This window comes from Lathyrus oleraceus, chromosome 4, assembly GCF_024323335.1.
Source record: "Lathyrus oleraceus cultivar Zhongwan6 chromosome 4, CAAS_Psat_ZW6_1.0, whole genome shotgun sequence".
Taxonomy (NCBI): Eukaryota; Viridiplantae; Streptophyta; class Magnoliopsida; order Fabales; family Fabaceae; genus Lathyrus; species Lathyrus oleraceus.
The window spans coordinates 240,289,051-240,300,283 of record NC_066582.1 but is presented as its reverse complement, the minus strand read 5'-3'; the positions used below and the strand labels follow the sequence as shown (position 1 = coordinate 240,300,283).

General features: G+C 39.0%; 1 protein-coding gene across 1 annotated transcript; it reads right to left on the bottom strand.

The window, feature by feature from the left end:
* Window positions 1-10,246: 10,246 nt before the first annotated feature.
* On the bottom strand, window positions 10,247-10,807 carry LOC127136855 (uncharacterized). The gene has a single exon (XM_051063369.1). The coding sequence runs from the start codon at window positions 10,805-10,807 to the stop codon at window positions 10,247-10,249; it is 561 nt and encodes a 186-aa protein (XP_050919326.1).
* Between the last annotated feature and the right edge of the window lie 426 nt (window positions 10,808-11,233).

The window sequence follows — 11,233 nt, the reverse complement described above, 5'->3', positions numbered from 1 at the left end:
TTCAGTCGGAGCCCACCAAGACACAAAAAATCAGCTATAAATTCCAGAACTTCATTTGAAAAGGGGGGACAACGGGAGATCAGAAAAACAACGGAGAAAACCCTAGAAGCTAATTCAGAGAATTCATCTGCACAAAGGTTACCTCCACCAACCCTATCAGGCATAAACCCTAAAATTGCCCTGCAAACCCAACGGTGCAAATTCAGTTTCATCTGATCCCTCCAATCAGGTTTGCCCTATTCCCACTACTCTATGCTCCCAATTTGAAATTTCTAAATGTATGAGGCATTATGGTTGAATTTGGAAAGGCGAATATCGTTAGGTTTTGTATGTGGGTTTATATGTGCATAAATGTGTAAAACAATACTTTGAATATTCGATCACGCAATTTCTGTAATGGATGCCATAGGGTTTGGGGTTTCCGAAATCGTACCAGTATCAAAGAAGAACCAAGAACCCGCAGTCGTTCACTAGCACCTCGCTAAGCGAACATGTAGCGAGGGTTCGCCAGGCCTTCGCTAGGCGAGGCAGTAGCGAACATGACAGTAGTTGATTTTTCTGTTTGCATTCTGATCTGTTCTGTACTTGTTTGACATGTTTTCTATTGCATTTGCACGCTGTTTTCCTGACACTATTATTGCTATGATTCTTTTGTTCGGTGCAACTCTTGATTGCACCCCATCCCGCTATTCTAACATGTTTGCTGAGTTTTTGTAAGGGTTCCCATGACTCTTGAAGAGATAGCTTGGCATTCCACTTTATTTATGGGATATCATCGTGGAGATTTATTTTGATTACTTGGCTAATTACATTGCCTTCGAATACATGATCTTATCCCTCTCTTTGTTGCCTTACGATATTACGATCATGTCTCGAGAATGTGGGGATACCCTTAGCAAAGACCCTTTCGATTAAATCATCATCATCCCTAAACAGATAAGTCATAGTCCCTTCGATCAAAAGGTCAATGTCCCTACAAGATAAATCATAGTCCCTCAAACGTTGCCTTCGAATATATGACTTTGTCCCTCGATGACCCTTCGTTGTAGCCTACGATTAAATGATGATCGTCCCTTCGAATGCTAAGGTATCCTTATAAATGTTGCCTTCAATGACCAATCGACGACCCCACGATGTCCCTTTACATCCAAAGGATAAGACTACTTATTTCTCAATAGTAAGGACAGTTTTACCCTCCTAAGGATAGGAAATACCTATAAAGACCTTGGTTAGGTATAACTCTTAAATGCTTGCTCACAGCTTAAAATACTTTTCACACCTCACACTTTTCAAAACATATTTTAGAAAATCACCACTTGGTATACATTCGCACCAGAATCATCGCCGAGTTATATTTTTCTAAACATCTTTCAAAATCAAACGAGATAAACACTTTGTATACATTCGTACAAGAATCATTACAAAGTTAAACTCTCCTTTCAAAATATTTTCTAAACACACCACATTTCTCAAACACTTTCTCAAACTAGGAAAACATAAGTGAGTTAATCAATTAAGAGCCCATGGATAACCATGGATACAAAGGGTGCTAACACCTTCCCTTTGTATAATGTACCTCCCGAACTCAAAATCTAATCAAGGTCTTTCCTGTTCTTTTCCGTCTTTCGTTATTGGATAAAAGAAAAGTCGGTGGCGACTCTTGCTATCCGCAATTGCTTTTCAAAGCAAAAACACAAAGTCAGTTCACCGTATCACACATACATTTTTGTAGGAATGAACTCTTTTCTCTAAATGCTTGATACTTTGAGTGTTTTCCCTCTACAACGTTACAAATGTGACCTCTTCAAACTAACAATGAACTTTTCTTAAATAGGAAATAAAATTAACTGCTATTTCACTCTTGATGATTAATAGTTTGAACGTGTCTGCCCACTTCCTTTATAACTTTCCACGTTCTTTCTATTTTCAAATCTTACCCGCGTAAACTGTCATTTGTTTCGACTTCGACCTGGACATTTTCTATTTGTCGGACCTGTTTCAACTTGGCTTATATTCCATGTTCATCTTGTTTGTCGAACCCCTTCGACCATGTTCACTCTTCTCGATGCTTCTTTTGTGATTCCATACTTCTTGCTTTGATTTTCCTCTTTTGCATAGTCGAAATTTGCTGACTAACAAATTTCCCCCCTAAAAGGCTAGTTTCGACTGAGAAACGTTTCGACTGAGAAACATTTCGACTGAGAAACATGGCATTGTGTCTTTCTCAATTTCAACTTGGTGTCTAATCGTTGTTGTCATCATGCGCAATGATGTCACCTTTCTGCGCCACGATTTCCAAGGGGAAATGTCATCATTTGTAGCTACTCACTAGGTCGTGGGTTTTCAAACACCTTTACTAAGTTTCCACTATAGCAGAAACTGAACAGTTTTTTTACCCTCGATTGTCTCTTCGTTGGCCTCAACTTTTACTTACAAATACCATTCTTTCACATTTTTTATTTTCCTTCTTCTCTGTTTGCGCATATTTTTCTGCAACTTTCAGAACATTAATACTTTCCTCATTTCCCTTCTTTCTTTCGTTGCAATGGCTTATTCTACTAACACTATGGACGTAGTCACCTACAACACTAGTAACAACCTCATTACTTTCAACCTTACTGAAGAATAAAGTCTAAAGTCTAAAACCCATTTCTCAACCAGTATCTACTGACGAAACTATAGTAGAGATTTGACAATGTCAAATGCTCATTCCCTTTGTTATTACTGATAAAGCAACATTGATCGACGCTTTTTCTTCCCTTGCTGGCGAAACACTGGCTTCACAACCGAATACGGACGCTCCCGTCGAGAACATCTTAACTATTAATGTCGATGAGGACCAACCAAAGAAGGTGACCACTGCTCCCTTTCCTTTCCTTTCTTTAAGAAGAAAAACCCATTAACCTTCTCTGTATTTGTTTTCTAGGGTCGAAAGCGGGCTCCAGTTTCTGCGCCAACCCCAAACAAACCCCCTAAAAAACAAAAAGCATCTGCAACTCCGAAACCGCAAGTATTTCACGTCTTAGTGTTTCATGATGGTTTAATTCGATAAACCTCGTACGTTTCTCATGACTTAGGTTTCTGAAGAAGTGTCTTTTGTTGAAAATGAGGGTTTTGATGGTAACACCCATTCTTACATTTTTTTCTACCGTGAAGGCTCCACCATCTACTATGTCCACTTTGGCAAGAAAGAAAAAGAAAATTTTAGCCAAGAAACCATCTTCGAAAATTGTTTCTTCGACTGCAAAGATTTTTGTCCCTGACGATCTTACTGTGATCTTTAAACCCATTGGTCATGAAAACACATAGCTCCCGAGGTATTTGAAAATTCTTGTTTCATAACCTCATGAGTTATTCCTCGACATTGATCTTAACTTCTTTTTGTAGGGAAAAATAGTTGATTCGACTCTTATTGAGGCTAACAACAACGTAAGGGTCGAAACTGAGAATCCAGCTGAGACTGCCACCCTCTTGAGTCCCCAAAAAACTGATGAGTTTCACGGTACGTCGACTGAAGACAATCAAAATCCCGACATACATCAAAATCAGGATCCTTCAACCGCTGCTGGAGAAGGTAATACAACCTCTACTGGTGGAAAAACCCCCTTGTGCAAGACAAAAGTTCCAATAGAACTCTTACTCCGGAAGAGATTCTATCTATGTAACAGCAGAATCCAGTAGAGACTTTGAGAAGGTTGCAGAAGCTTCGCCAAGTGTCGACTGATGTTCAGCCCTCTGGCTCGACTGCTATGCCTATTTTAGAAATGGATGCTTCTGTTTTCTCAAACTCAAACAGCTGGAAACATATTTGTTTAAGCATGAAATTTTGGCCGTCGTCGTGGAGGAAGAGGCCTTGGGGTTCGACGTCCTCAAGATGCTTGACAAGCTTTCTTGACACAAGCTTCATGCTCTTGTGGCCAAGTACCCGATTGAATTTGAAGCCTTCTTCACTCAACTTGTCAAAGACCTCACTCTTCGTTGGCACTTTGACTTCCAAATTAAAACGAAACTCAACGAGATGAGACGATAATGGGACTTCAGTGAAATTTGTGAGAAGAAACTCAATGTTTTGAGGCTAAGAAGCAAAAATGTTTCAACAAGCAGCAAGCCTTCGACCAGCAAATCTCATACTATCAGGCTCAAATAGATGACCTTGCCAAGAAAATTGTTGAAGTCGAGGAACAAAAAGCATCCTTGGACTCAATTGAAACTCTTTCGGCTCAAGACGTTGTTGATCAGGAGATTCTCAAGGGAATGGCACATGGTGAGGAAGCCCTTGAAACTAAAACGAGGATTATCCAACTACATGAAAAGATGTACCTTCTCGACAGCAGGATTGATCATGAGAAGACTCCTTTTGAAGGCTTTAAGTCTAGATTTCCTCCCTAATGTATTTTTCCTTGTCGAGACAATGTAACTCTGTCCGGAGATTTTGTATGCCATCTTGGCTTTTTTCCATTTTGGATTTGATAAATAATGACAAGTTTTACCGCATTTTGATTTGAATCTCTTGGAGCAAAGGTTTATATTTCTTTAAATATTTCCCATTTACTCTTAAGATTTGTTGATCAACACCTAACTCTTGAATTTCATAGGCATTATTCGTAAATGTTTGAGTCACTTGAAATGGTCCCTCCCAATTTGGTGACCATTTTCCTAAAGTTAGATCTCTTCAATATATAGGTAATATTACCTTCCAAACGTAATCATTTATTGCAAAGGTTTTCTTCTTAACCTTTTTATTGTATGCTTTTTCCACACACACTTTTTACCGTAATAGCACATCTAATGTATCCAACCTTTCTTCGTCTAAGTTGATGGTTTTGTCAAAAATCAGGTTCCAATATTGTTCAGATGGAATCTCGTTTTGCCGTTGTACCCTAACTGATTGTAAACAAATTTCTGCTGGCAATAAGGCATCATAACAAAAAGGCATTGAATTGGTTGCCTCCTTTAGGGATGTTTGACAAGCCCACAAAACTTGATACAATGTTTTATGTCAATTCTTAGGTTTTTTGGCAACATTTTTTTATCAAACCAATGATCATTTTATTGGCTGCCTCGACTTGGTTATTTGCTTGGGCGTAGTAAGGTATGGAAGTAACCAACTTGAATCTTGTTTCAGCAGCAAACTCTTGCATCTTTTGACCAACGAAAACTGAACCTTGATCTGTAGTAATGGTTTCAGGAATTCCAATTCTATACATAATGTGTTTTTGAATGAATTCGATCACAACCTATTGATCCACTTTTATCAAAGGGATAACTTCTATCCATTTTGTTAAATAGTCTATACCTACCAAGATAAATTTTTGTTGTTTCGACGAGGTTGGTCGAATCTCACTGAAGACATCTAACACCCAACCTCGAAAGGACCAAGGACTGATGATTGCATGCAACTTGCTACCTGACACATGTTGAATGCTTGCATGTATCTGACATTCTTGATACCCTTTGGTAAAGTCAATATAGTCTTTTAACACACTTGGACAGTAAACACCTTGTCGACATAATAACTATTTCATTTTATGGCCAGCTTGGTGAGCTCAACATATTCCACTATGTACCTCAGACATTTCCAAGTATGCTTCCGTATCCCTAAGACACTTGTGCAACACTCCTTTTGGAGTCTTTTTCAATAGCTTATTTCCTAGACATACATAACTAAACGCTCTATACTTGATTTTCCTGTCATTGTTTTCGACTGGATTTTCTAAGTACTCCACGATTAGTTTTCTCCAATCTGACTGTGACAAATTGTCAATGGTAAAAACCTCACATCTTTCAAAATTTTCAAAATTTTCAAAATTACTTAAGACATTCCCCCCCCCCCCCAGTTTTAGGGATTGCCATTTTGGGTGACGGCAAGACGTTCGACACCATATTTTCTTTCACCTCACTAAATTCCTTGAGCCTATCTTTCGACACTTTATACCTAGATGCAATTTGTGCTAAATCGTCAACTTCTTGATCCTCTATTCTAGACACATGTGTGATGCTGGCAACCTCGAAGCACTCTAATAGGTGTTTTGCCATTGCGAAATTCATCAATATATTTTCTTTAATTCACTTATATTCTCGTGTGATTTGTTTGATCACTAGCTCATAATCACCCTTTATCTCGACCTTCTTGGCTCCTAAATCCCTCAAGTTTTTAAGGACAGTGATTAGGGCTCCGTATTCTACTTCATCATTGGAAAAATTTCTGTTGACTTTACATTTGAACTTCGTCGGAATGCCTTGTTGGGATAATATTAAGATCCTAACACCTGTTCCATTTTTATGACTTGACCCACTTGAAGTATAACCTCCATGGGTTCGTGACGACCATGTTTAGTGATGGCTCGAATATTTCATGGTCTACAATAAAATCTGCCACTATTTGGCCTTTCATAGCCCTCAAAGGCATATATGTTAAAGAAAAATCAGTTAATGCTAGTGCCTATTTCCCAATTCGACTATGTAGAATGGGTTTAGACAACATATGTTTAATAACATCAAAATAAGATGAAACATAAACATAAACTGGTTTTATATATTGCTTTGATTTCATACATGAAAAGTACAAGCATATGCACAGTTTTTCAATCATATTCTACCTAGTTTTAGCATCTATTAAAATTCGATTGAGGTAATAGATGGGTCTTTCGACACCACTGTCATCCTCTTATGCTAACATACTTCCTATGGCCGTATCTGATGCAATAATATATAACCTCATATTCATATTCATACTAGGTAGCGATAAAATGGGAGGCTTTGTGAGGTACTCTTTGATGGCGTTGAAAGCCTCGTGTTGCTCTCGTTCCTAATGAAAATCACTTTCCTTCTTGATCTTGAGCAATGGCGAGAAAACCTTCGCCTTACCACTTAGATTTGATATAAATCTTCTCAATAAGTCTATCTTCCCTAACAAAGACCTGAGTTGCTTCTTTGTCGAAGGAGGCTTGAGATCTAAAATTACTTTTGTTTTGTTTTGGTTGATCTCGGTGCCTTTTTTGTGCATCACGAAACCCAAGAAGTCTCTTACATGTACACCAAAAACACATTTTAATAGATTCATTTTTAATCCATATTTTCTCATCCTCTTAAATTAGCGTTGAAAATGGTCCAAATGACGATTTTCAGATGAAGACTTTATCACAATATCATCAATGTATACCTGCATAAATTTTTCAATAAAATCATGGAATATGGCATTCATGGCTCTTTGATAGTTTTCTTCGATATTTTTTAAACCAAACGGCATCACAACCCATTCGTATGTTCCCAAAGCTCCGGGGCATCGAAACGCCATCTTGAGAACATCATCTTCTGCTATGAGAATCTGATTATAGCCAGAATAACCATCAAGCATACTCAATATTTCTGGAGCAAACCATCGAGGATGATGCTTTACTGGCCGTTCTCCTGGCTGAATAGGCAATTGATGTTCTACCATGCTTCGGTTTAGGCCAGGCATTTCGCCATAGTCCCAGGAAAAACAATCTATTTACTCATTCAATACTTAGATCAGCTTAGCCTTCATCTTCGACCCAAATTTAATGCTTATATAAGTTGGTCTTTTTATGACCCCATCATCTAGATCTATCTCCTCGAGTGGGTCTTGCGCTTGCATTCTCTGCAACTTATTTAATGGGTCTTTCTCAAACCCCAAAGGCTCATTGTCATAAATGCAATCTAGCCTCCGTCTTTCTGAAGCTATTGTTTGGCCTTGTTGGCCATCTTCACATTCTTCGACTTTGGCTTCGATAGCTAAATTTTGTAGTTTCTCAGCTTCTAGTGCCGATTTTCTTTTGTTCTCAGCCAAATAGGCCAAAATTCGAGACAAACTTTATGACTCAGTGGTTATCTTCATCGACTGCAGGCCACCCTGTTGGTGGATTTACCACTTTAGGCTCCATTGCCTCTTCAGCATCCCAGATAAATCCATAGTCAGGATCTAGATTCAGGACACAACCTGTGTTGACAGAAGTGTAGGATCCTGATTCATCATCACAGGGTGCAATATTCTCCAAATGTTGGTTGAAGGATTTCTTCGCGCCTTTGGCCTCGTCGATCTTGTAATAACTCTGATCGGCTTCGATATTCTCAACAATGTCATCTTTCCTCTAGATAATTAACATTGAGTGTAAGATTGATAACACTTCCCCTATTCCATGGATCCATTCCCGTCCTAAGAGAAAGTTGAAATTTGCTTTAGAGTTTATCACCATAAAATGCGTCGACCGTGTGGTTGTACCAACGGCTAGTTCGACTTGGATAACCCCAAGAATTTAACTGGGGTTTCCTTCATAATTAGATAAAACCATGTTGTGCTGTCGGAGATCAGCATCACATTTTCCCATTTTCTTAAACAAAGTATGAGGCATTAAGTTGACAGCTGCTCCTCCATCCACGAACACTTTATGCGCTGCTACTTCGTCGACCTTTGCCCGTATGAACAATGGTTTCAAATGATACATCATTCCTGGACTAGGGTTTTCAAACATAACCTTTTATTCCTCTACCACGCCATTGTTCGTAACATGGTAGCATAATGTTTTGTCTTCATCAGTTTTATCTGGTACGAAATACATGTCTGCTTCAGAGACTTCTGACACCATATCATATTCGGCAGGCAATACCGACACGATGCCACAGTTGACAATGAAATCTTCATAATAAGTATCATCGTTAGTATCATCATACATATCATCATCTGGTGACGAATTATATTCTTCATCAGACTGAGGGGAATAGTCAGGTTCTTCCTCATCCGACTGAGGAGAATATTCAGGTTCCTCCTTATTCGAATGGAGAGTGTATTTAGGTTCTTTCTTATCCTCGACCATAGATGTGCATTTTGTGCTTTGGATTGATATTATTCCTTTATCTCCTTAAGAGTCCATGGTCATGGACATTGTCTACTTCGCCATGATTTCCCTTTTTCAACCCACATTCCTTTTGGATATTGTCTTTTCTGTCCAGAGGTTTCGACCGGTTTCAGCTGTGAAGTCGAAGCCTCTTTCCTAGCTTTCTTGTTTCTCTGATAACGCCTCCATTGCGTTTTTGTTGTAGGGTTTTTTACTTTGTAATTAGGGGAAACCATATAACTTATGGGTTTGACCCTCTTCTATGAAGTGTTTGCTTCTTTCTCCAGATCAAGCACTTTCCACTTTGGCCTTTTGCTCCCCTTCTGATTCATAGGTTCCACCCACTTCTCTTATGGGATATCTGACGGAGGACAAAAGGTATTTGTTCGAGGCTACTAGAATTGCCTTTTGTACTCTTCATTTCGTAGAGGTGCCCCACTTTTTTCGAACAGAAACCTTGGGATGTTGGGTTTTTCCTCTTTCAATGCCTTCTTCTTGTTAGCTTCACACTTTTCAGCGGCTTTCTCATCGAAAACAACATTACAGCTTGGACATAGCACCGCCTTCGACCCACTCACTCTGCTAAACTACCTCTAATTCGTCTTCAATCTTTTTGTTTAAACCATTAGTAGTTTTAACCATCATGCATTCAAAAGATTCAGAAGCCAAAGACTCGTTGAGACCATCAGTAGTCTCAACCATCATGCATTCGAAAAGCTTGAAATGTAAGGCTTCATCGACCTTCAAAGGATATGTGTCTACTTTCATCTTTGGCCTTTCGCTAAATTAAAGCCCACCCTCCTTCAAAGCTTTATACACCAAATCCCTGAAAAGAACACATTGAGATGTTTTATGACCAAGAAAATTATGAAACTTACAGAATCCCCTTTTCTTTTTCTGCTATTATGGGGGATCTTTTAAACCTTGAGGAATAATAATTTTACCATCTTTAACTAATAAATCGAATATCTCGTCACATTTAGACACGTCGGAAGTGTAAGTTTAAGCAACATATTTATCTGTTTTCTCCGTTTCGACAGGACTTTTCCCGTTTGATGGTTTCAACAATTTACACGTATAAGGGAGTCCTGGCTTGAGCTCAGCCACATTGACCTCACTTTCTTAGATAAGCTCTTCATTGTCAGAAGAGTATTCGTCAGTTTTTAAGACACTTTCTCTTTCTTATCGTATCTATCAATTTTGGTTTTTTCAGCTTTCAAGCATTTGATCTGTCAAACTCTATCAGCTAATTGTGCCATATCCCTAAGATATTGTGTGTCTAACTTTTTTCTGATATAATAGTCTAAATCGCCTGCAGTTATTTCGACTAAGTCGTGCTCAGAGACTTTAGTAAAGCATCTTTCTTTTAAAAGTCTAAACCTGTTGAGATATTAATCGACTGACTCAATGGTCTTTCGTTTGATGCTGGCCAGTTCTTTCAAACTTATTTTCGACTGTCCCATGTAGAAGTGTTCATGGAACAACCTCTCTAATTGCATCCACATATGGATGGATTGTGGAGGTAGTGTTGTAAACCAAGTGAACGCATTCTTTGTGAAGGAACTTGGGAAATATTTCATTTTCAAGTCCACATTGTTTGCTATGTCACCAACTTCGGTTTGATATCTAGCAACATGTTCGACAGTGGACTCTTCAGTGTCTCCGGCGAACTTGGTGAACTTTGGAACCTTCCATCCCCTAGGTAATTTTGTTTGTAAAACAAAATCTGGTAATAGAGATGAATACGTTGGCCTTTGAAGGCGTGGGTTTACCCCATTTCGAACCATGATTCGTTCAACAATGGCATCTAAATTTTGTTCACCAGCCATTGCATTCTGTCGAACCTGCCTGACCATCTGGTCGGGATCTTGATTTCTATTGACTAACACAACAGAAGGTTGTTGGGCCACCCTGGGTATTGGTTTGACCCCTTGGTCTTCTTTGTCAATCATTTCGTCGAACAACTCCTCATGTTAGACTAAGGTTTCTAGTCGAGGTGGAGGTGGGGGAGTCTGTCGAACTTGTGCTCTGGGAATTCCTAGGAAATCCCTTATTCGAGTCATTTGAGTTGCCAGTTGTTGGTAACTCTGAGTCGAATCTTGAATTAACGGGGTCTAAGTATGGTACCCATTTGTTGAGTTATCATATGGATTATTTTGTGATTACTTTCGTCCATCTGCTATCTCATGACTGCGACAAAGCTCGTTGTGAAAGTTGGGATCGACTGAGATGAAAAACCTAAACCTGGGGGTCGACTGAATTGGTTTGGCAAAGGTCCTAAACCATGGTAGGGTGGGAATAACGACGATGTATTTTCACCAAATGTCGAACTGCTACCAAACGTCGAACTGCTATTGTGTATACTTGCCATAAATTCG

Excerpts from the sequence above, each read along its gene's own strand:
- LOC127136855 (XM_051063369.1), bottom strand. The coding sequence starts at position 10,807 with ATGATTGACAAAGAAGACCAAGGGGTCAAACCAATACCCAGGGTGGCC.